Source organism: Balaenoptera borealis, assembly GCF_965194805.1.
Source record: "Balaenoptera borealis genome assembly, chromosome: 5".
Lineage (NCBI taxonomy): Eukaryota > Metazoa > Chordata > Mammalia > Artiodactyla > Balaenopteridae > Balaenoptera > Balaenoptera borealis.
Genome location: NC_138862.1, coordinates 110,318,554 through 110,342,435, shown reverse-complemented (window position 1 = coordinate 110,342,435; position 23,882 = coordinate 110,318,554). Strand labels below are relative to the sequence as shown.

The 23,882-nt window shown below is 41.0% G+C and overlaps 1 protein-coding gene across 1 annotated transcript in view; it reads left to right on the top strand.

The window, feature by feature from the left end:
* Positions 1-13,720: 13,720 nt before the first annotated feature.
* The window catches only part of LEKR1 (leucine, glutamate and lysine rich 1), a 309,852-nt gene continuing 299,690 nt past the window's right edge, over positions 13,721-23,882 (top strand). Inside the window, exons 1-2 of the mRNA XM_082394543.1 lie at positions 13,721-13,809; positions 17,473-17,562. Coding sequence (XP_082250669.1) covers positions 17,515-17,562 — 48 coding nt within the window. The 5' untranslated portion in view covers positions 13,721-13,809; positions 17,473-17,514. The remainder of the gene's footprint in view (positions 13,810-17,472; positions 17,563-23,882) is intronic.

Here is a 23,882-nt window from a genome sequence, read left to right as displayed (position 1 = left end):
TTTTTTATAGTTCTTTACAGTTTACAAAGCACTTACACATTCATTTTCCTCTTTGGGCCTCAAACAACCATGTGAGCTCAGTAAGGCAATCTGTGTTGTCATCTAGAGGAAAAACAGAGGTTCAAAGTTAGAGAGACTTACCCAGGGTAGACTCAAATCTAAGTCTTCTAATTCTATAAATCCCAAGTTCCTATCATCTGGCCACTCTGTCTCCCAAAAAAAGCCCAACTGCAAACTCACAGTTTTAGAAATTGAGGAAATTGGACCAAATCTGTTTAGAAGGTATGATGGTTAATTTTATGTATCACCTGCATCAGGTCCAGGCTGCTGTGCAAGCCGCTCTGCTGCTTGGGCCACACGATCCCAGAAGGTTATGTTGATATTTTAAGACACTATTTCCTGGATGCTGTGGCAGGTGAGGTCAGAACATGAGGCACAGACATGCACCATGGAGAGAACTTGGCTGGTTTGGGATGGTTCAAATACAACAGTAAACACTTTGCTTACTTGCTCTTATTTTTATGAAATGCTTCTCTCTTGCATACATACAGACAGAGATTTTATTGACGAGAAATCTGATATCTGACAGTTACCTTCCTCATTTAAAACCCCAGTATGAGACTTCTCTCCCCACTCACAACACCTAAAAAGGCTTCCTTCTGCCCTGTTCATCATTGGGCCTGCAAGAGCAAAGAAGAACAAACATTCCCTTCAGGACAGCTCAGTCCTAAAGAAGAGAAGATGCTGGGCTACTCAAGGGCTGTTACTCTTTCCAAACTCAGATGTCGAGAGAGGAGCCAGGATTATTACATTTATGGAGCTCCCTCCACACAGGAGGAGACGACAGGAGTGGGAAGACACATTCCACCCTACCATAAGTTAGTGAAGATTTCAAGCGTTAATGTAGGTGAAACACTTAGGGCCTGGTCCAGAGTCAGTACTTGATCAACACAAGCTCTTTTAATGAGAAATCCACAGACTTATTTCTGGTTCCAGCTCCTCCATTAACTGTATGATTCAAGGCAAGAAACCACATCTGTTTGGTTCACTGCTGAATGCCCAGAAGCAAGACTGGTGCCTTGCATAGCACCTGTAATAATAATAATAATAATATTATTATTATTATTATTTAATAAATTATCCTCTCTGAATTTGTTTCCTCACCCATAAAATGAGGAATTTGGTGTCTTGATGCCATTTAGATTTCTTCTTTGCTCTACTGATCTACTTCTATAATAGGAAGTTGCAGCAAATCTCATACACAGTTTTTTTTTCTTTTTTAAAGATGAAAGGATTTTCTGCCAGCATTGGCATCTAGTCTTTGTATATTGAATTCCAATATTCTGAAAGGGCAATTCACTTAGAATAGCAACACATGTATAATTCTCTAATAACGTTAGGGTTAATTAATTTTGCTCTACCCCCCAAATATCCCAGTCAATAGTGCCAGCATTTTCTTTTATTCTTTATAATTTTTCAAAAAACTTTCATTTGGGGGTGATAAAAAGCTTAACTCTATTAGTAAAGTGTCTACAGCTATGCTACTATAAGGTCTTCTCACTTTAAAAGTTTAGGATTTTACGGAACAAATCCAATGTTGCCAAGCGTTCAGAAAATTGTTTTAGAAAATAGTCTCTTCCTTGCCCTCTGAGCCAAAACCAAAACGATCCTCCAATTGTTACCACATTAGAGATGAGAAAATAGGCTCGGGTAGTAATATGACCAGGGCACAAAGCCAATAAACGGCTGCACCTAGTTCTGAGCTTTTTAAGATGCCTTTGTATCTTATTACTTTCTTACCAAGCAATTGATACTTATAATCATGTGCCCAATCGTCCACTACACAGCTAGAGAGTTAACATGCTCCAGAAGAGAACATGCACAGAACATAGTAGAATTTCAAAATTTTCCATTAGAAAATATAAAACTCCTTATTTACATTTGCACAGATTTGCCAACAAAGACAAATATCATAAATCTAAAGTGAACAGCCTCGAAAGGCACAGTGAAAAATACCACAGTAGGTGAATGAATTCAGCAATTCCAAACACAAATGTTCTTCAAGACTCACATCTCCTTTATGCCCTGCTGTTTCAGTTTGGAGTCTAAAAGACTATCTGTCTACTTTGTGTCTGACTTATTTTCCTGTCAGACAGGAACTGGAATTTGAACTTTGCTCTCCAAAAGCCAAAGGCCAACTAATTTAGAAGGAGACTCTCAAAATCAGTGATGGTTTCTTCTAGTTTCATTAGTTCTGTCCAAAGTGATTAAAGGATTTGATTCCCAGATAACCATGATCCTTACTGCTATTTTTACAAATCACATTAATTTCTATACTTAATTCTGATCACTTGTGGCATTCCTGAGGCAAGTCTGGATTCATGCAGCATTCCAACCTTGAGTGCCTTTTCAAGTTTCCAACAGAATCCTGTGCTGGTGAGTGATGATACCTTTATTGTACTAGCCCCAAGGTGTGGAAGTTGTTTCCTGTGGCCTAGACTCAGCCCAACCCCTCCACTTGTTGAAACATCTGCAAATATTTTGTTCATTTCAGAGGCATCTGACCACAGCTAGCCTCCCATCTGCATTGCTTCCTTTTTCCTGATTGCTCACGTAAGGCATCAATAACCTGGGAAGGCACTCAGCAAGAGAGAAACTGGGAGGGCCTAGGGATTAGAGTGAAGTGCATGGAGGATACTTCTTATGGGTTTTCTCTCATACTCATTCATTAATTGATTCATTCAATCATCACCATTTATTGGGTGGTACTAGGGCGATGCAAATATCAACAACAAGCAGTCTCTATCATCAAACAGGAGACAATCTATTGCGTGCTACATTTATTGTCTCAAGTAGGGAATTATATTAATCAGCTTATAATAATAAACTATATTTACCAGGTGTCTTCTATCTGTAAAGTTCCACAATTGCTTTAATTCTTATCTTTGGTAGGTATAAGGTTTATAGAATCTTTCATCTGTTTCTCCACTTTGAAACTACATAAAGCTGAAAGCAATACTCTCTAAAGGATTTTGTAGATAATAATCATTAATTAATTTAAGAAATACCATAGGAATCTTTACTTGATAAGTGAAATGATAAATTGTGTAGTGCTGAGTAAACACATTCCTTCATATGTTGTATTTGCCTTAGTCCTATATGTTAAACTACAAAACTATCTGCTTAACTATTATTAGAAAGAGACTATATTTTAAAAGATGCTAATGCAGTTGGATCATTTTTATGCTCTTATATGATATTAATTCCATGTTTTAAAAATATATCTATCTTATGCACACATTTGCACGTTTTAGTAAGTTTATTATAATCAAATCATACAAAGATCTAATTAACTCATTCCCTGAGTTCTTGAGCAATAATTATACCTTCAGATCACTAGGAGATTTAAGGTGTATACAGGGTGGGGCCCATCCACCCAGGATTTCAAAACCACATGGTTCTTCAGGTCCTGTTGGGGCTTATCTATTTGCACGTCTCCCCTGCAGGAGTTTGGACTAATCAGGTCACTACATCTTGACTGCAGTCTCTACCACTCATTGTTTGCAACATGAATTAACATCAACAGACCACAGAGAAGTTAGCAACGGGAAAAGGAAAAGGCTTTAATACCAAGGCTGTCCTCAGGATTCAGCAGGACATATATCCTCTATCAAATCATCTGACACCAAATCCTACAAATAAGCTCAACCAAAAGGTTGAGCCATGTTGTCTGATGGTATCATGTTCTCCGGTTGCAATGCAGTACTGAGCAACCTGTTGTGAGTTGACAGGTCTTCCAGTTTGCTAAAACGGAAAAGGCAGGTTGTTGCTCCAGCATTGTTTCACTTTTGCTGCAGAACATTCACACAGCATCATGCTTTGGCTAGTCTTCATTGATCCAGATTTTTAAAAAAAATAAATTTATTTATTTTTGGCTGCGTTGGGTCTTCGTTGCTGCGCGCGGGCTTTCTCTAGTTGCGGTGAGCGGGGGCTACTCTTCGTTGCGGTGCACGGGTTTCTCATTGTGGTGGCTTCTCTTGTTGGGAGCACGGACTCTAGACGTGCGGGCTTCAGTAGTTGTGGCGCTTGGGCTTAGTTGCTCCGCGGCATGTGGGACCTTCCCGGACCAGGGCTCGAACCTGTGTCCCCTGCATTGGCAGGCGGATTCTTAACCACTGCGCCACCAGGGAAGTCCTCATTGATCTAGATATTAATTGGACATCCTGGAAGCTGACAGGGGCTGGTTCATTTCTCCTTCAGCCTTGGCTTCTCCCCATCCCCCAGTGCTCCCTGTCTTGCGACTCATAACAGAAAAGTGCTATTAAATACAGTATGAAAATACATGTCAAGGGGCAGATGGGAGCTAGGTGCCTGAGAACTCTGAAGAACAAAGAGAGCCCCTGCACCCTATGGTGGTTTGTTCAAATTTTTAAGAAGTCACCCCTTCCTCAGGTGGATGGCATATATCTTAGGAGGTGAAGCTAAGGGCTGGAGTTCAAAGCCTCCCCACCTCCTCTGCCAGGCACCATTATGCAGTTAACAAACCGCAAAAGTGTATGGCGGCTGGGCAGAAAGGGTATGCAGAGCCCTACAATGATAGCAGAGGGCATTAAGAAAGATGTGGGCAACTTTGAAATGAAGAATAATGGAAGACAGGCAATACTGAGTGATTTCGTCTTACGATTTTCTAAATAGAAGAGGCTGATTAAGTATGGTATCTGCCTTCTGATTCAAGTTAAAACCACTTACCACTCTGTAGTGACTTCCTTTCCCTCTCAGGAGATATCTTCTAAAACCTGAGATGAGGAGCTAATTTTACATTTACACAAAGATGTACGTACTGTACTACTATTCCTAAGGTGGTTTGCATTTAAATAGAGGCAAAAACATTGAAACATTAAGTAATCAATCAGTTTTGTCTGTTTACTGCTCTATCCCCAACATCTATAACAATGCCTGACACACAGTAGGTCCCTTAATATGTTGCTTACGTAAATCTCTAATCCTAGACTTTCAGTCACTGAGCATCAGGAAAATACACCAAGACGGTCTCTTGCTTTCAAGATTCCACAGATCAAATTAGAAAGTCATCAAAAATAAGTTTTCTTCTAGGCACTTCATAGGCCAGAGGTCTCAGCTCTCTTATAAAATACCATCACCACAAATACTACTCAAATATCAATTATTTAAAACTTCCATTGCAGGGAATTCCCTGGTGGTCCAGTGGTTAGGACTCTGTGGTTTCACTGCTGAGGGCCCGGGTTCTATCCCTGGTCTGGGAACTAGGATCCCACAAGCTACTCGGTGCAGCCAAAAATAAATAAATAAACATAAAACTTCCATTGCACATCATGAGCTATTTGTCAACTGACAATAAAACGTCTATAAACCAAATAGATTATGTAAGGATGCAGCCTCCCACACTGTAGTTCAGTACTTGATAGACAAAGTACAAACAAACAAAAATTGGTGGCACAGTTGTATTTAAACATTATTTTATACTTTTCTAATTTTATATATGGGCCGTCGTAACTGCAGTGTATTATTTATAATATTTGAATGTATCACCTTCCTCCAAAGATCTCAAAGCACCTTTGGGGAGTAAGGAATATTCCTCCCCACACCTCTGGTGAAGTAGGTATGCTGTAAGCATTATTTCCATCATACCAGGATCCCACATGAGTCAGTGGCAGGGCTGCATTACTCAAGACATTTTAGTTCACAGCTCTAACCATCAGAGGACTGCCTACATATTCATTCATTCACTCATTCTTTACTTCATTCGATGCAGTTTGCTAGGCACTTAGGTTCAAGTCCCTATTTCCTTACTGAACTTGCATCATACGAACACTGAAATCTGTTAAAAAAATTTTTTCTCATAACAAATATTTAAAATTCAGAGCAGAGATTTTTCTGCATTTTGTGATTAATCCTATTTGTTTCATAGTGGCATACCTACCAGTGAGTCACATGTATCCTAAGGAAATGACTGAAATACAAAAAAATTTAAAGATATACCTCTCTTATGTTATGGATGTCAAACATGTGTCTATAACATAAAGCTTTTTTATTTTTATTTTTTATGTTTGCCTGGTGCAGCTAAATACTTGCGCTTTCTGTGTCTAATTATAAGTTTCTGCTGTGTGTTATAGCTGAGTTGGTACAAGATGTTCAAGACCATGAAAAGATGAATGTAATGGCTTCCTCGTGTCATGGTCAATTTTTTTTTTTCAGTTCATTTGTCCTTTTAAGTAATCATACTGTTTGTACCCTGACTCTCGCACTGAATTCACAATTATCCCTCTTGCCAAACCATGCCTCCAGACTTGACTGTGTAAATTGAATTTCATACACGCATATGCAAACCCTGTGCACCTCCTGTCGAACGAAGTAATATAAGCAAATTAAAGGCACATTTTAACGACCTTTGAGTTCCGTGTTAGAGTGGTTTTTAGACAGTTACCTACTGGGCAAAGTATAAAACACCGATTCACAGAGGTCATTATCAGCGTGCGCCTCGCAAACGGGTTTGCTCATGGAATCCACCCCCTAACTGTGCACGTCGCCTTTTCTAGCCCCTGGAAGGGGCTGATTCACCCCCAGCTCCCTCTGCCAGAGCCGGCGCGGCCAAGCCGCCGGGTCAAGGCCGGCACGCCGCAGAGGCCGGAGTGCGTGACAGGCTGCACTTCCCAGCCCTGACGCTGTGGTAACTGACTGAGCTCATCGCCGCTCGTCACGACACGCGCAGCCTCGGCGGCACGCGGCGTAGCGTGAGAGGCGCCGGGGCCGCCGGCGCGCCCACCCCGGAGCCTTCGTGCAGACGCGCCTCGCCGCTCCTTGGAGACCAAGCCTGCTTGTCACCACGCCGCCGTTCTCAGGCTGCAGAAAGACGGACTCCGGACGTCAACAAATAACCTGACCTCCTAGGCGGTGGCCTTCGTTCTTTTCAGCCTCGGCCTTGTCCCTCACCGCCCCCTGACGCACAGCTGCCAACCCCCTCGGAGTGGGAAAGCTCCGGGTCAACGTGGTCAGTCGCCCGGCAACGCCACTAGCCTCACGTGCGCCCCGGGTTCCCGGCAGGCGGGGCTGCGGTGGGGCGCTGGGGGAGGGGGGCGCGCGACCCCCTTCCCGGGCGTCCCTGTCCCGGGGCGCAACACCGGTAGGGCGCGAGGCTGCTGTGGCTCGCGACCGAGCTCCCGGGCAAGGCAGGCAGCGAACAAGCGCCGGGGCAGCTCAGGAAGCCGACAAGTGTCCGCGGGGCAAGACCGATTCCTCGCCCGCGTTCCCCTTCGCCCTCGTCCCGCCGCCCGTCCTGTTTGCTTTACAGCAGCGGAGCTGGGCACTTTTCGGCCTTAAAATGAGCGCATCAGCCGCCCGGGCTCAAGTCTGCGGCGGGGGCCGGGCGGAACCGGATTCTTCGCGGGCTTAGGCGGCCAGGTCGGCACGCGAGCCGGGCACTTGGCCGGCCAGGAAGCCCGGGTGAGCGCGGAAGCGGCGAGCGCAACCGGCGGGGGCGGGGCCGCGGGGTTGCGTGACCCGCCGCCCGGCGGCCGCACGCACTTCGTGCCGCGGTCCGCCCTCCCAGCCTCGCCGGCAGCAGCCGCCGCCATCGCGGGGCAGGAGCACAGGTGCAGGAGGGCGGCGCCCGGTTTCCACTTTTACAACCGCAGCGGGGAGAGGAGTCACGCTATATTTCTGGGACGGGGAGTGAGTTCACCGGAGAGGACACGGCGTCTCCTTGTTATCGGAACCTGGGTAACATTCGGTAATAAAACCCGCTCAGACAGGATGTATTAAACGAACTGGGAACCAGAGCTGCTCTATCAATAAGCAGTCGTTCCGGGGAAACTTTCCAACGGAAGCTTTACATTAAGAGTCAGGGCACACAGGTGCGGTTCGTGTGACATGCTAACACAGGAAGGAATCAGAGCAAGGACGGTGGCTTTGGGACGCAAATTTTGTGCACTCTGCGCAGGAATTAGTAACAGAGTCGTGATGCTGTGCAAACTGTCATTCCTCCTAGAAGCGTTCTTGCCAGTGTTTTATTTTAAAAGAAGAGGTGCCTGATTTTAATGGCGTAGTAACTGGAGAGCCCTCTATTACATGTTGACTCAAGAGTCCCAAAAACATTAAAAAGAAAAAAAAGTGACTTCACAGGACGCCATAATCCAAGTTCCTTCTCAAGATCATGTGCGGGAAAAATGTTTTTTTCACTCAGATATCTGTTTATATAATTCAAATATTTGTTGATTTGTAGATAAATCAAGTTTGGAGGGCAAAACAAAAATATTAACACCAAGACAGTTTAACACACAAAAACACTCCAGTTGTCTAAGCTCTCGAAATTCCACATTAACTTATTTTATTTATTTAAAGTTTGATTTGGTGGATCTATGCTTTTATTTATTTCCCTATTATTACCCTTGGGCCTGTGGTGCCTAGTTACACACACACTTGTTACACAAGTAACACACCATTATATAAGAGGGGCTTCTCCGGGGTTAGGATACCTATCATAAACTCCCAGAAAGCTCTTTCAACAGACACATGTTCACCTCTCAATTTACCACATGTGGAAAGATAGCAAGATTCGCTGTTTAATTTTAAAATGTTCTCCCAGCTAACTCAGATTCTCACTTGTGTATGTACGAACGTTTATTTTATCTGCCTAGCACTCTTCCTGTCTTCTGGGACAGACCTGCCCCTTCTCCTCGGATTCTGCTTCTGCCTTACTCTTCTAGACATTTAATTAGAAAGGGAGGTGTCATCATGTGTGGCCTTGCCTCCCTGGTCACCACAATTGGTCAGGAGGCAGGTACCTGTCTCCTCCTGGCTTCAGTGATTTGGTCAAGGAATCGGTGTGTAACTCAAGGTGTGCTAAACAGTCATTTCCTGGCATTTTTCTAACTGGAGGTTGGGAATAGAAGCCCCTTTTCCTCTTGGTGTCAAAACTGGACTGTCAGCCACCACTGCCCTGCCACATGCAGAGACTGTAAAAGAGAAAGGAACCAACTTTCAGTTAGTGGTAGATTCAAAGGGCTGAGACTTTCCATGACTTCTTAGAGTTCCAGAGTTCTCAAAGCAGTCCTGTTTCCTGCTTTCTTGAAGCTTGGTTATTTAGCTCTTCTGTTGATTCTGTGAGGTAACCTTGATATTCTAACAGAATATACATTGATAGTAATAATTAACAAAATGTATATTTAGAATGCTATGTAGAATACGTTTTAAAAATTTATAACACTATTTGTAACTTTTTCATAGAAAAAAAGAATAGAATTCACTGGGACATTCATCACCAATAAACTACATCATCATTTTAAACAGATGGACAATCTTCTTGTTTGATAAGTCAATTTATTTCATTTTGGTATTTCAGATTTTTAAACATTATAAACAAGACTGTGATGAACACTAAATATATGTGCGAATAACAAAGAACTCTCCCAGAAGCTTCCAGCAGCCTTCTCTTGGAGAACTGGGTCATAGGCCCATTCCTGATTTAAATAACTGGTAAAGGGGAAGTGGCCAGTAGAACTGACCTAATCTGAGCTCATTCCTGGAGTTGGGCTGATTCACGTGTGCTTAGGGGTGGAGGGAGGGGAGGGGAGGGTGATGAGGTCTGGATTCCTGAACAAAAGGAAGAAGGGGGAATTAGGTGTCCACTATAATAGTTTTGAACATTTCAGGGTGTTTAAAACATAATGTATTAAAATACATTAATTTTTTCACCCTAAAAGCAGTGTATAAGAGTGCTAGTTGCTCTACACCCTTGCAAACCAGGGCTACTATCATTACTTTAATCTTTTTTCACCGGTTTGATAGGGAATTCCCTGACGGTCCAGTGGTTAGGACTTTGCGCTTCCACTGCACGGGGCACAGGTTCCGGGAACTAAGATCCTGCATGGTGCAGCCAAAAAAAAAAAAAAAAAAATTCAGCTGTTTGATAGATCTGATAATAATGTTTGATTTTCGTTCATAAGAAAATATCTTTAAGATGATTCACAACTCCTTATTTAATGGTATTAAAATATTCTATTAATAGAGATATAACAAAATGGCAGGAAAATTGCCCTAATTCGATTCTTATAACTTCCATAGCTACCTAAAATTATAGGTACAGAATCATGAACTTCATCTCTATAAAAGCAGAATGAAATTACTTCTGCCAATCACTTATCAAAACAAATGTTAGGCTCTTAGATGCTTCATTAGAATCTTATGGAAATCTCAGAAACAAGTAATAATTTCATTAAACAAGCAAGTTCTTTAAAAAGTTGTTTTTTAAATGCATAAGGCAGTTGTCTATGTTCGGTCTTTGAATTGATTAACATTTGTTATAGGCTAGATATTGGATGCTAAGGTTTAAAGAACCATCAGTGCCATATTTTTGAGCATCAAATGCATTATAAGAGTTTTAAGTCACTACCGTTAGAGCCTTATTCTTTTTGTGCTTTTAAATATATTCATGAAAATAAATAAGTCCTAGGGATGTAATGTTCAGCATCGTGCTGTATTGTATATTTGAAAGATGCTAAGAGAGTAGATCTTAAAAGCTCTCATCACAAGAAAAAAAATTTGTATGTGTGGTGATGGATGTTAACTAGACTTGTGATTATTTTACAATATAAACAAACATTGAATTATTCTGCTGGATACCTGGAACTGATATAATGTTATATGTCCATTATATCTCAATTAAAAATAAACATATTCATTTGACAAATATTAAACTATATTTGGCACACAGTACATTTTTGGGTAAAGCTCTTACCAATAGTGAACAGGCCACAAAAGAATACATTTATGATCATCAAAGGTTTCACTGTTGAGCTTGACTTTTAATATTTGAAAGTAGATGTTTATTGCTTTAAGGCCTAACTTGTCTCATTGGAAATTTTGTTCAATAATCATATTCTCAGGGCTAAAAAGAGTTCAGTACACAATTTATTTCTGCACAGATGACAAAACATTTGAACTCCTAGAGAGAAGCGCTATTTAAACATTGTGACCTTCATTTTATTAGGTATTCTAGTTTACACTGCACATGTGATGGATTCAAAAATATAGAGTCTAAACCCACAAATAGTATTTTGTGTTCAAGCCACCTCTAGACCAGAGTTATTTGGGGTTCAAAATAGACAAAGCAGTTTTACAAAGGAGTCTTAACTATTGATTAGCAGTTAAAAAAATACAAAAGAAAATCCTATCCACATTTTGGTGGGAATAAAATGTGGTAAGTACAAAAAGCAGATGGTCACTTGTAGCTGACTTTTTTTTTTTTTAAATGAAGCTGTATGGGGAAAGTTATGAAAAAAGTAAGTATAACACAAAGTTACATTTCCAGAATTAAATACTTCTTGGGTATTTACATGTGACATCCATAGCAGGCTGAGGCCCCGTGGGTACTGGCTGGCTGGCAGAGTCAGCTAACCCAATACAGGAGTCCCAGGTGCTTCTGCTTACACTCATATTTGGTCCAAGTATACTTTAGTGCTGAAGTGTTGGGTCACGCCCTTGGCCACTTCCATCATTTGAGAGAGTAAACAATAAATAGGATCTGACTGAGTTATGTTTGGAAGGATTCTCCATAAATGAGACATTGTGTATGAAATGCCAGGAATGAGCCCAGTAAATGTTAGCTTTTAAAAAATTCTGCACTTGCATCGGATGGAACCCAGAAATAGCTGTGAAAGCCATTGTTGCTTCCAATCTGGGAAGCCCGTCTACAACAATTTTTTTCAAACTTTTGAGGATCTCAGTGTTGTGTTGTACTGTGTTCTGATTCACAGGATAAAAATAAAGTTGGGCTAACTGTAGTTTTGTCATGCTCCCTTTGTACAGTATTGAGCTCACTTTAAAATAAGCAATCTTGGGTAGACTTCCTGGTCTTTGTATCAGACTTGCAGACAAAGTACCTATTCTCCCAAATGCTCTTCATGTGGGGACAGGGAGAGGAGAGGAGGGGGCATAATATTACTTACCAGAATGAATGGGATGAATGACAGTGCCTTGCTGGATAAATATCTTAGGTAAATTCAAATTCATAACAGAAGCATAGACGCTCTGTTCTCACAAATGTTAATGCTACAACACAAAGGTGTGCGGACCACGTGGAAAGCCCTAGTTTATCACTTTACAGAGACTCTACTTCCAAAACTAGGGAGTATTTTTTTTTTTTTTCCTCTCAGGGGTCATTGACCCACCGGAGAAAAATAATAATAAAGGGTCACAGAAGAGGTTAAAAGGAACTCAATTTGGTTCTCACTGATTATTTTTAAAAGTCACAATAAAAGTGAAACTTAGCTAATTTAAAATTTAAGAAGAGGATAAAACAAAACTTTATTCAGTATGTCCAATGATGGAAATGCTTTAAATTCTACTTCAGTTCCAGTATGGCCAGTAATGGGGTGGGGAAAAGGACTGGAAAAACAAAAGGGACAAAGAAAAAAAACCTGGAGAGGTAAAGGGAGAGACTGAGACCAACCAAGAGTCAAGAAAAAACACCAACAATGGGAAGAGGCTTTTTGGATTACTTTTTTTTTTTTTTAACTTTTTTAAAAACTTGTTTTGTAAAACCCTGTTACAACTCTTCATCTTTATCTTTTTTTTTTTTTCCTTCCAGGCAAGGCTTTACTGGGAATCCTGCTGCAGCACTAGGGAGCGAAAACAAGTAACAGGTTCTCTTGCTTGCTCCCTGCGGGGGTGGAGTGGAGGGGGTGTGGGGGGCGAGCTGGTTCCTTATATGGAGTGAGGGTAGGGGTGGGTCTATGGTGTTCAGGAATACAACTTTTCACTGCTACTCTTCTAACAAGGTCTGTTCTTCACAATTTATCAACTCTGTTTATCCTGTAAATTCTTACTGGGTCTACCAGTGTTCAACAGAACTTTCTTTGATGATGAAAATGTTCTATATATGTGCTGTCTCATGTGGTAGCAACATGTGACTACTGAGGACTTGAAATGTGGCTAGTGCAATAAACGAATGGAATTCGAAATTTTATTTCATTTTAACCAAATTAAGTAGTCACAAGTGCCTATCTTATTGGACAGTGTGAAAGTCTAAGGGACATTTACAGTGGAAGGAAAATCGGTCTCAATGTCACTGTAGAGATGAATAAGCACAGGTGAAATGAGACCACACAATGAATTACAGCCTTGCAGCTGGATCTTCTCATCCTTAAAGTGTTTCCTTATCATATATACAAAGTACTCAATAAATATTATTAATGCTAATAATCATACAATAGCCAAACTAGCTCAGAAGAGTGATCTTGCTTTAGGTATGCAATTCCTGTTCCAGATAAAGCACTCCATGGATGTGTATGCTAAACCCCCTAACCTAAACCCCCATTGTTACAAAATGAGAACAGTCCTACTTCATTGTCCCTCAGAGAAACATGCTGAGGATGAAAAGCTCTGAAAGTTCTTTGCATTTCTCATAAACATGCTGTACTTGACCACTTCATTGGCTGTCCTCTGCTTCCCTTAATCCTCTCTTCCATCCTCTAATTTTTGCTTATCTTTTTCAAATGAAGAAAGATGCTCTCTTTTAGGGAGTGGAAGCAGAAAGTCACTGGTAGGCGTTGGGGCAAAAATATCAATCAGGTTAAGTGTATTTTGTATTTTTTTTGTATTTACTCAACCTTATTTCATTCAATAGTAGTAAGTCTCGTAACCGGCTAGCAAGCTGCGAATGTTCTATTTCTTGGAAGAGCTGCATTTCGGACCTCATAAAATCCTCAAAGGAGAGATCTGGACTATTAACGAGTTCCCTGCATGGATTCAGTCACTGAGCATCACCCCAGCCTGGTATGCAGTTGCTTACTACGTAGTAGGTCATCCATAAACACTTTCTTTTGAACGAAGAAAGGAAAGTAAGTCACGTGTAAGGGTGGGCAGCCTTCTATAAATTGTGGACTAGCGGGTCTCAAGATATCTTTTGAACTAAGCCCTTCATCTTGACTACTTTCGGACTAGTATGAAAATTTTACTAACACCTTCCCAATTAACTTGCCCTCCCTGCAATGACTGAGACCAGAGCTTCCCTTTATACCCATGGCCTCTACAGGCATCTCTCTTCTTTCCGCTCAAGAACAATAATTGCCCACTGCTGCGTCCGCCACAAGGACTCTGGGGCCTGACGTGAGAGGTAGACGGACTTTGGCCTCCACCTCAACCAGCGTCTCTCCAACCCGCCGCATGGCTGGGAACGTCTCCCTCCGTCCCGGCAGTCGCCCCCACGACTCCAGCCCGCCCTCCCCTGCCTCGCCCTTCTCACCCATTGCCTCCCTCTCACAGCCCCCAGCGTAAGCCCAGGCCTTTCTCCGAGCCCCGCCACGAGATTTCCCGCTTTCGCGCAGCACTTGGGACCCCGGGCGGCGCCCGGGAGCCCCGCTTCTGCGTTGGGGTGCGGCGTGGGCGTGACGTCATCGCGCCCTGACGTCAGGCCGACGTACAGCACGGTCTCCTGGGAGACCGGGAAAGCCCTTTCGTACCCGGCAGAATTGAAGTCTAGGTGAGAGACAATGGAAGGCTTCCTTGAGCCCTGGGATGACCCGGTTCCCGGGAGCAGTTCCGGAGCAGAGGCGTGCTGGCACCCGGGGAGAGGGCCGGAAAGCCGAGGCGTGGTCTCGCGCCCAGGGGATGGGCCCGGCGCCTAGCGTCTGACCCCAGCTGCAGCCCCTGTCGTGTCTCCGCAAGCCCGCCGGGCCCGACGCCCTCTTCTCCCCGCGAGTGCGCGGCTCGGCCTCACCCCGCACCCTCCTCCTCCTCCTTCTCCTTCTCCTCTTCCTGCCACCGCAGGTCCCGGTGGAACGGGGTTAGAAAGGGACAGATTTCAAAACCCTTGCAGCCGTTTTGGCTGGACTTGCAGTTGGTTTCTGTTTGGAAAATCCCGCCGCTTTAGAAAAGTCTTAGGACGTGAACTTCCGCTTCACCTGACCCTGACCTACTCCTCTGTGGGTGATTCACACCAAGGGAATAGTTCTTTAGGGAAGGGCCTGAGAGCTGAACGTGAGTTAATGGCCCAACGTGACACTGGTGTCAGGAAGGGAATCGGAACTGGGCAATCGGGGACGTGTCTGTATTTTTGACATCTGCCTCGTGATCCTGTCAGAGACGAGGTTCACAAATACCTAACGCGGCTGCTGCCGGTTATCACCTTACCTCCTGTCTAAGGGCAGTCTACAAAGTGTGTAATGTGAGAGAATAAAAGAGTCTCTTTTGATAAAAAACGCAAAACAATGCAAGAGTAAATTAAAAATTTCCCTCTTGCCTAAAGGGAAAGAGACCTCTCCCTTTCTTGGGAAACCTCTTATTTGTGAGGGCTTCCTCTATTCCTTTAATATGTATGCACATATTTTAAAGACCCAGAATGTTCTTCTGGAGCACCTGGGAGCCATTTCTTTAAAATGTAAACATCAAGGAAGATAAGGCCCCTATCTCCATATTACCCTGAGAGTTTCGTACTTCTAGTAACCACCTGCTTTGTCATAGAGATATGTATTCCTTAGAACAAACGCTCTTAGCTAGCACAGGTGGCTACTTCAATTACCAGTTGAATTTAAAACAAACTATGAAAGAGAGTATAGCAAGCTGTGTTGAGGACAAGTTATCATTTATCTTGAGAACATTGTATGTAATGGAGTGTATCTGTTTGGCTGTATAAAAAGAGTGGGATTTCCTTCTGTCTTTGTAATCTCATTAGCAGATTAGCTGTGCTGTGCATCACAGTCTAGTTAAATGCTTATTCAGTAATAAAATTGTTTTCTCTCTGCATCATGGAGAGATTTTCTGGATTGGCAGGATATTTTATTTTTAATTTTTCCTCAATAATCAGACCTACCAATTTTTCCCACTCTGTATAGTAAGGCCACAAAATTGGAATAGATTTAGAATAACGATACTGTTCTACTATACCTTGTTTATAGTGTCTCTAGATCCATGCTCTCAAATGAATTTATGCATGAAATTTAAAAAGGAGATTTAGTTGGTAATTTTAGGAAAAATTCTGCTCCCAATAGAGTTTAATTAAGATGATGCCATCTTATTTTACCGATGGTGAGCCCATTGTAAAATGGCAGAAATGAGAATAATGAGCTTTCTGTGAGGAATGAGCTCTTGCCACATCACCATGACAGTCTGCCAAACATCAGATGATTATGTACTTGGCCATGTGGGCCTATGTTAACTACATCAGTTAACTTTACCCCCCATCCCCGCACGCAGAAACACATTATGTTGATGTCAGAAGACAGCCCACTAGCTATTTGTTTTAAACAGCAGCTCATTAAAACGTGGAACTCTGTGCTACCACAGGGGATGGGAAATCCTCTCTTCCACCAATACTTGCACAATTAAAAAAAATACTGCCTCTACAGGAATTTTTGTCAACTACAATTTTCCTGGCACCTTGCTATGTTGCTGGGGTTACTGTCTCTGATAAAGTACTATGCCTCTTCAGTCTCTCTTTGTCAAAATCTTGTCCTGATCGAAAGTAAACCACCTCAGGCAGCCTTCACTAATTCCCTACTCCCATGAGAAAGATAAGACATTTTTTTTCCCTGAACTTCTAGATTGTTCCTTGTCTGCAATTCCAGGCCCTCAGGCCTTCTTTCCTGCTATGGAATTGTGCCTGTATCATCTTACTCTGCTGTCCCCCTTCACTACTCTGTCTCTCTCTCTCTCTCTCTTTCTATATATACATATCTCTCACTCCTGAAACTGGACTGTCTATTCTTTCTCCATATTTGGGAAAGATTTACAAAAAAGAACCCAAAGTGCCCCTTCATTCATCTTGTGTGGTTTTATGAAAGTAGTGATAGAGTTTTGTCTTGAATTGTTTTATTAGAAAATGAAAATCTACTAAAAGTAAAACATCTGCATAAAAATTATATAAATGTCCGTCTGTGGTAAAATTGGCACTTGGCTTCTCATGCTTTGTTGACTCTTCTGTTCAATGCCTGCATATCATACTTAACCTGGTAACTCTAAATATCCTTTTCTGTACTTCATCATTCAAACCAGCATTCATGTCACAATTGCTTTTCTTATCTGCTGAACCAAAATACTCTATTTAGATATTTTTTCTAGCAGCTTTTCAGAAGAAAAAAACTTTCTTTTAAATGAAATAAATCGATCTGTTTACAATTTTGTTATCCTTACTCTGTATTTGCAAAGCAAATAACTAGTAGTAAACCACCACAGAAGTTACAATTAGACTGTAAAGTTCCAAAGAGAGAAAGTATTATTTCTAATTCAGTAGTCTCTCTCGAGATCTTTCCTGTTCTACTGGCCTCGTAACTAACTGAAAAAAAAAACCCATTTGTACCTTTGAACATTGAGTTGATGAAACAAACATCTGTTGAAACAGTTATCACCCTTGATCCCCAAATACTCCTAGGAATTTATTTCTTTTAATTTGAATTTTCTTCACATTGTTTTAATTCTGACTATCACCATCAATGTTTTTAGGTTATTTTACTTCAGAGCTCCCTCAGGGTATCTTGAGAAATTATGGATCGTCACATTCCCATGCATGCATTACCTGAAGAAATCCAAAAGGTATGATATTATGTTATTACAGCACAACATTAGGAGCATTTATTTATTTATTTATTTATTTATTTTTGGCTGTGTTGGGTCTTCGTTTCTGTGCGAGGGCTTTCTCTAGTTGCGGCAAGCGGGGGCCACTCTTCATCGCGGTGCGCGGGCCTCTCACTATTGCAGCCTCTCCCGATGCGGAGCACAGGCTCCAGACGCGCAGGCTCAGTAATTGTGGCTCACGGGCCCAGCCGCTCGGCGGCACGTGGGATCCTCCCAGACCAGGGCTTGAACCCGTGTCCCCTGCATTGGCAGGCGAATTCTCAACCACTGCGCCACCAGGGAAGCCCCATTAGGAGCATTTTAACAGATAATTCTAAAACATGGGAGAATGAATTCAGAGGTTTTATATTTATTTTAGTCAGAGGATCTGCAGTGAATTGGTGGGGTAGGGAAGGGAGTAATTGTAATGGTCAAAACTGTAGAATTCAGTGCAAAGGATGTTCGACCTGTGAAAGAAGACAGATATATAATTCTGGCATGGTATTTGACCAGGTGTTTGTGGAGCTCTTGTGAAAAGAGGGCTCCAGCAATGGCCAAATACTATATTTAGATATTTTTTCTAGCAGCTTTTCAGAAAACAAACAAACAAACAAAAAAACTAATTAAAAAAAAAAAAACCAACGGACATAAATGGGTCTGTTTAAAATTTTAAGTGATATTTATTCTATACTTGCAAAACAAATAGTAGTAAACCACTACAGAAATTATAATTAGTTTGTAACTTTTTATGATGCAGAAATTTTAAGTGTGTCTCTCTATAAGGGTCTATTTCAGTTTCACCTTAATTCTTATTTTACCATGTTTTAAGGCTTTACATAGATATCAACTCATTTAATCTGGTTAACAATCAATTCTTTTTCACCGTTGCTATGCCACTTTCCTCCCTGTTAATTTATAGCTGTCCTCAGGCAAAAGCATTTCTCCCATGTTTAGTTTGGCAATGCATACATTGCTAACAGCATAATTTAAAATATATCTCTTTGAAACTGATTGACAAATTATGAATTAAAACCTCAAACCTTAACTGTCATTAATCATTCAGTTTTTAAAGTAAATCTATAGTCAGCTCTTAATTAATCACCAGTCGTTAGTTTTTAATTAAAAATTGCAGTCAGCTCTCAGATATGCTTTTATCCTTTGTGCATGTTGTTTTGGGCTGCCTGTTAACATTAATCATGCCATTGATTTAACTTGATGCTTACTTCTACTGCATGTCCTTTAGATTTATGTAAATGGCAATCTAGCAGGAACTGGAAGGGAAGTCCAGTTACCAGAAAAGACCTTTTAAACCATTGCATTTAATTTGCTTCACCTTTTAAGTATGAGAGAGTAAGCACAGAGGGAACTCAGCTCTGCTATGCTTACCTGAGAAATGGTGCCTAGATGTGTTTGAAGACATGGAGTGTCCTAGCTCTCCCTCAACTGAGTTACTTCCGTGTACTAGCCTGGTGTGGTAGAGATTAAAAGAAACAAAACAAAACAATCTGCAAGAAACAATACCCATACTCAGATACCAGTCATCTGTCAGGAAGCAGATATATAATGACATGAAAAAAAAAAAAAACCCTCTAAAAGATACTGTTTGATTTAAATGTCACATAAGATAGTATCTTCTCTGAAAATGGAGAAGGTGGGGAGAGGAATCCCTGAGTATTAGGATGGTCAAGGGAGGATCTTTATGCAGGAGATAGAACTGGAATTGGCCCTTGAAAGCTAAATATTTCTAGAGACAGACAGGGAATAGGGCATTCTGGGCCTAGAGAACAAAAGCTTACTGGTGAGAAGAAACTGGCCAGGTTAGAGAATGTTTAACAACATAAGTGTTTCAAATGCGTGAAAGAGTATATATTTATTTTAACAGAGGTTTTATGACTTGAAGAATGCGTTTTTTTTTAATGTTTAAGTAAATTGTTTAAAAATGCTAAAACCAAGCATTTTATAAATATGGTTATATTCTTAAAGCTCGAATGGCAGGCAGCTGTCCATATAGTGCAGAGAGGTGAGGAGGCCAGGAGCAGCTCAGTTGCCTAAGGTCCTGGACAAGTGAGTGATAGTAGCCCTTGGCCTGCTAAATGTTTATAGAGTATAAAGTGTCGCTTTGCACTTTTTCAGACCTAAGTTAGATACATTTGTACAACAAATATTTATCAAGTGCCTATAATGTGCCAGACACTGTTTTGGGTACTTGATGATAAAGCAACCAAAAATATGTACATGCATCCCACAGCCTATTAAAGCTTGGTCTGAGCATGTCAGTTACTTGTTTTCCATAACTTCTTACCTATATTTGATTCCTCTAGATTGTCCGTAATGTAACTGGTTAAATTGTCTAGTGATCAGCCAGTATATCTATTTAGTCAGCTTGCGTACATCATTCTATACACAATCATGTTAGATAGATATATAGCTTATAATAGTAATAGGAGTACTTCAGGTTACAACCATTTCATTATTATTATTATTATTTTTAAAATTTATTTATTTTTGGCTGCGTTGGGTCTTCATTGCCGCGCACGAGATTTCTCTAGTTGTGGCGAGCGGGGGCTACTCTTTTTTTTTTTTTTTAAACACATTTTCTAACCATTTCTTTTTTTTTTTAAAATTAATTAATTAATTAATTAATTTATAGCTGTGCTGGGTCTTCGTTTCTGTGCGAGGGCTTTCTCTAGTTGCGGCAAGTGGGGGCCACTCTTCATTGCGGTGCGCGGGCCTCTCACCATCGCGGCCTCTCTTGTTGCGGAGCACAGGCTCCAGACGCGCAGGCTCAGTAGTTGTGGCTCACGGGCCTAGTTGCTCCGCGGCATGTGGGATCTTCCCAGACCAGGGCTCGAACCCGTGTCCCCTGCATTGGCAGGCAGACTCTCAACCACTGCGCCACCAGGGAAGCCCGGGGGCTACTCTTCATTGCGGTGTGCAGGCTTCTCATTGCAGTGGCTTCTCTTGCTGTGGAGCACGGGCTCTAGGCGCGTGGGCTTCAGTAGTTGTGGCTCACGGGCTCAGTAGTTGTGGCTTGCAGGCTCTAGAGCGTAGGCTCAGTAGTTGTGGCACATGGGCTTAGTTGCTCCACGGCATGTGGGATCTTCCCGGACCAGGGCTTGAACCCGTGTCCCCTGCATTGGCAAGTGGATTCTTAACCACTGCGCCACCAGGGAAGTCCCTATTTCATTATTAAGATAAAACAAATCTTTGTGTTTAATAATGGCTTGGAAATTGTGCTACAGTTCTTTATTGGATAGAAAAAGACATGAGGTGGGTGGATCAGTGTACAGTGACAGAGAGGTCTTTCAAAGGCTTTTTTTTTTTTTCTTGTTCTTTTGTTAACTTTTTATGTTAGTTTTTATGCTGGCTATTCTTTCTAGAGAAGGCCCTGCTGTGTTTCCTTTTTTTCTGTGTGTAGTCGAGGAAGGTTAGTGTAGAAATCAAGGAAGGGAAGGTAAGGGGAGTCTTTCCTCTTTCTTTCTTTCTGTACTTTTGCTGTATGATATGGAAATGGGATGGTTGATGAAATACATGAAAGATATGTGATAGAGGAAATGAAAATGGCTGTACTACACTGTACTACTAATAGTAAAATAGGTAGCAGTAGAAAGAGTTGCAAGAAAAAGTTAATGTGTGTGTGTGGGGCGGGGGGAGATGGCCACCAAAGGAAAAGTGTGGAGAAGAATGCTGATGATAATAAGCTCTAGTTAGAGAGTCCGTTGCCTGATTAGAAAGCGAAGATTGTTAAATCATGCCCCCCCCTCCCTGCCCGGTCTCATCTTAGGGAATCTTAGGGAAGAAAGAATAAGATAATCTTTTGACTATCACTCCCTAATCTTTTTGCTTTTTATCGCAATTTTTGATTGAGCATAAAACATGTTTCAGGTTCCCATTTCCCCAACTGGTAGAAAATGTAAAACAGGCCCATGGGCTGGACGGCAAGACCATACTTATCCCCTTTGCTGCTAGACTCCACAGCTTACTTCTATATGTACTTAGATCATATCTGTAAATCTACTCTCTAGACTGAGCTGACTCCTACCTGTCTCTGACCTCCGATAAGCAGTAGCTTTGCTAGAATTTTCATCTAGCATTCTGAAAGCAGAATGTACCTGTAATGATAGTATGGTTCTGTGTTTGGGGTTTTATTGCCACAGTTTAAAACTAAAACAGCATTTATAGATCAGCAAAGTAATAATTCTATATCTCTTCCGCTCTTGAATGTCCACCTATCTCAGAGGCATATGGACTCCTCTTTTTAGAAAAAAAGCAATGAATAACTTTCCTTTTTGCTGTTTTTGCTAGAAGACATACACAGAAGTCAGAACAACCTCAACAAATCAGTGGAAAAATCAGTTATTTTGCAAAAGTAGAACTGATCTCTTGTTTTTTTAAATGGTGACAAAATGAGCACTTGTAATAGGATTTCAGCTTCAGGAGATATTTATTACCACAGGACACAAAGTAAAATAAAGAGACCAGAGTTATTTATTTTACAAAACAGAAGTGGCAGTGCAAGGGCTGGAGAGCACACTGTGCTTTCTGGGATAACAATCCCTTTCCCTACCAGTAACAGCTCATTTTGTCCTGTTTTAGTAAAGTAATTTTAGTACTTTGGAACTTTGAAATTTATTCAGAATAACAGTTTTATATTTCCAAGCACAGATTGTCATTGCCAGAAAAAATAAACTTAATTTTCCAGGTCATTTTGGGCCACTGTGGCTAGGGTCAGATTTTGTGTTCAGTTAAAGTAGAGAAAAAAGAGAAAATTGTCTTAGAAACATTAGCGCTAGCATCCTGGAAAAGTAGTGATGTGTGTGCGGGTATATGTGTTGTCTTTTTAAGCAATTGTGCTTTTGAAACTAATGACAAAAGAAACGTAGGTGTGTCATGTATAATTTGTGTATGAAAACAACATTTCTTAAAATTGCTCAATAAAATTTCTTTATGGATTAATCTCTGGTATTTTAGTCCCAGATTTACATATATATATATATATAGCTTTAAACCATTATCTTTATTGTCAACATTATTTTTTTTTCAGTGATACATATACATGTATCTATTCTTTTTCAAATTCTTTTCCCATTTATGTTGTTACATAATACTGAGCAGAGTTCCCTGTGTTATACAGTAAGTCCTTGTTGTTATCCATTTTAAATATAGCAGTGTGTACATGTTAATCCCACACTCCCTAACTATCCCTTCCTCCTAACCTTCCCCACTGGTAACCAAAAGTTCTTCTCTAAGTCTGTGAGTCTGTGTCTGTTTTGTAAATAAGTTCATTTGTATCATTTCTTTTTAGATTCTGCATATAACCGATATAAGATATCTCGCTTTCTCTGCCTGACTTACTTTACTCACTATGACAGTCTCTAGGTCCATCCATGTTGCTGCAAAGGGAATTATTTCATTCTTTTTAATGGCTGAATAATACTCCATTGTATATATGTACCACATCTTCTTTATCCATTCCTCTGTCAATGGGCATTTAGGTTGCTTGCATGTCTTGGCTATTGTAAACAGTGCTTCAATGAAGAATGGGGTGCGTGTATCCTTTAGAACCATGTTTTTCTCCAGATGTTTGCCCAGGAGTGGGATTGCAGAATCATATGGTAGATCTATTTTTAGTTTTTTAAGGAACCTCCATACTGTTCTCCATAGTGGTTGTACCAATTTACATTCCCACCAACAGTGTAGGAGGGTTCCCTTCTCTCCACACCCTCTCCAGCATTTGTTGTGTGTGTGTTTTTTGATGATAGCCATTTTGACTGATGTGAGGGGATATCTCATAGTTTTGATTTGCATTTCTCTAATAATTAGTGATGTTGAACATCTTTTCATGTGCTTCTTGGCCATCTGTATGTCTTCTTTGGAGAAATGTCTATTTAGGTCTTCTGCCCATTTTTTGATTGGGTTGTTTGCTTTGATGATATTAAGCTGCATGAGCTGTTTGTAAATTTTGAAGACTAATCCCTTGTCAGTCACATCATTTACAAATATTTTCTCCCATTCTGTGGGTTTTCTTTTTGTTTTGTTTGTGATTTCCTTTGCTGTACAAAAGCTTTTGAGTTTAATTAGGTCCCATTTGTTTATTTTTATTTTTATTTCCATTATTCTGGGAGATGGATCGAAAAAGATATTGCTGCGATTTACGTCAGAGAGTGTTCTGCCTATGTTCTCCTCTAAGAGTTTTATAATCTCCAGTCTCACATTTAGGTCTTTAAGCCATTTAGAGTTTATTTATGTGTATGGTGTTAAAGAATGTTCTAATTTCATTTTTTTACATGTGGCTGTCC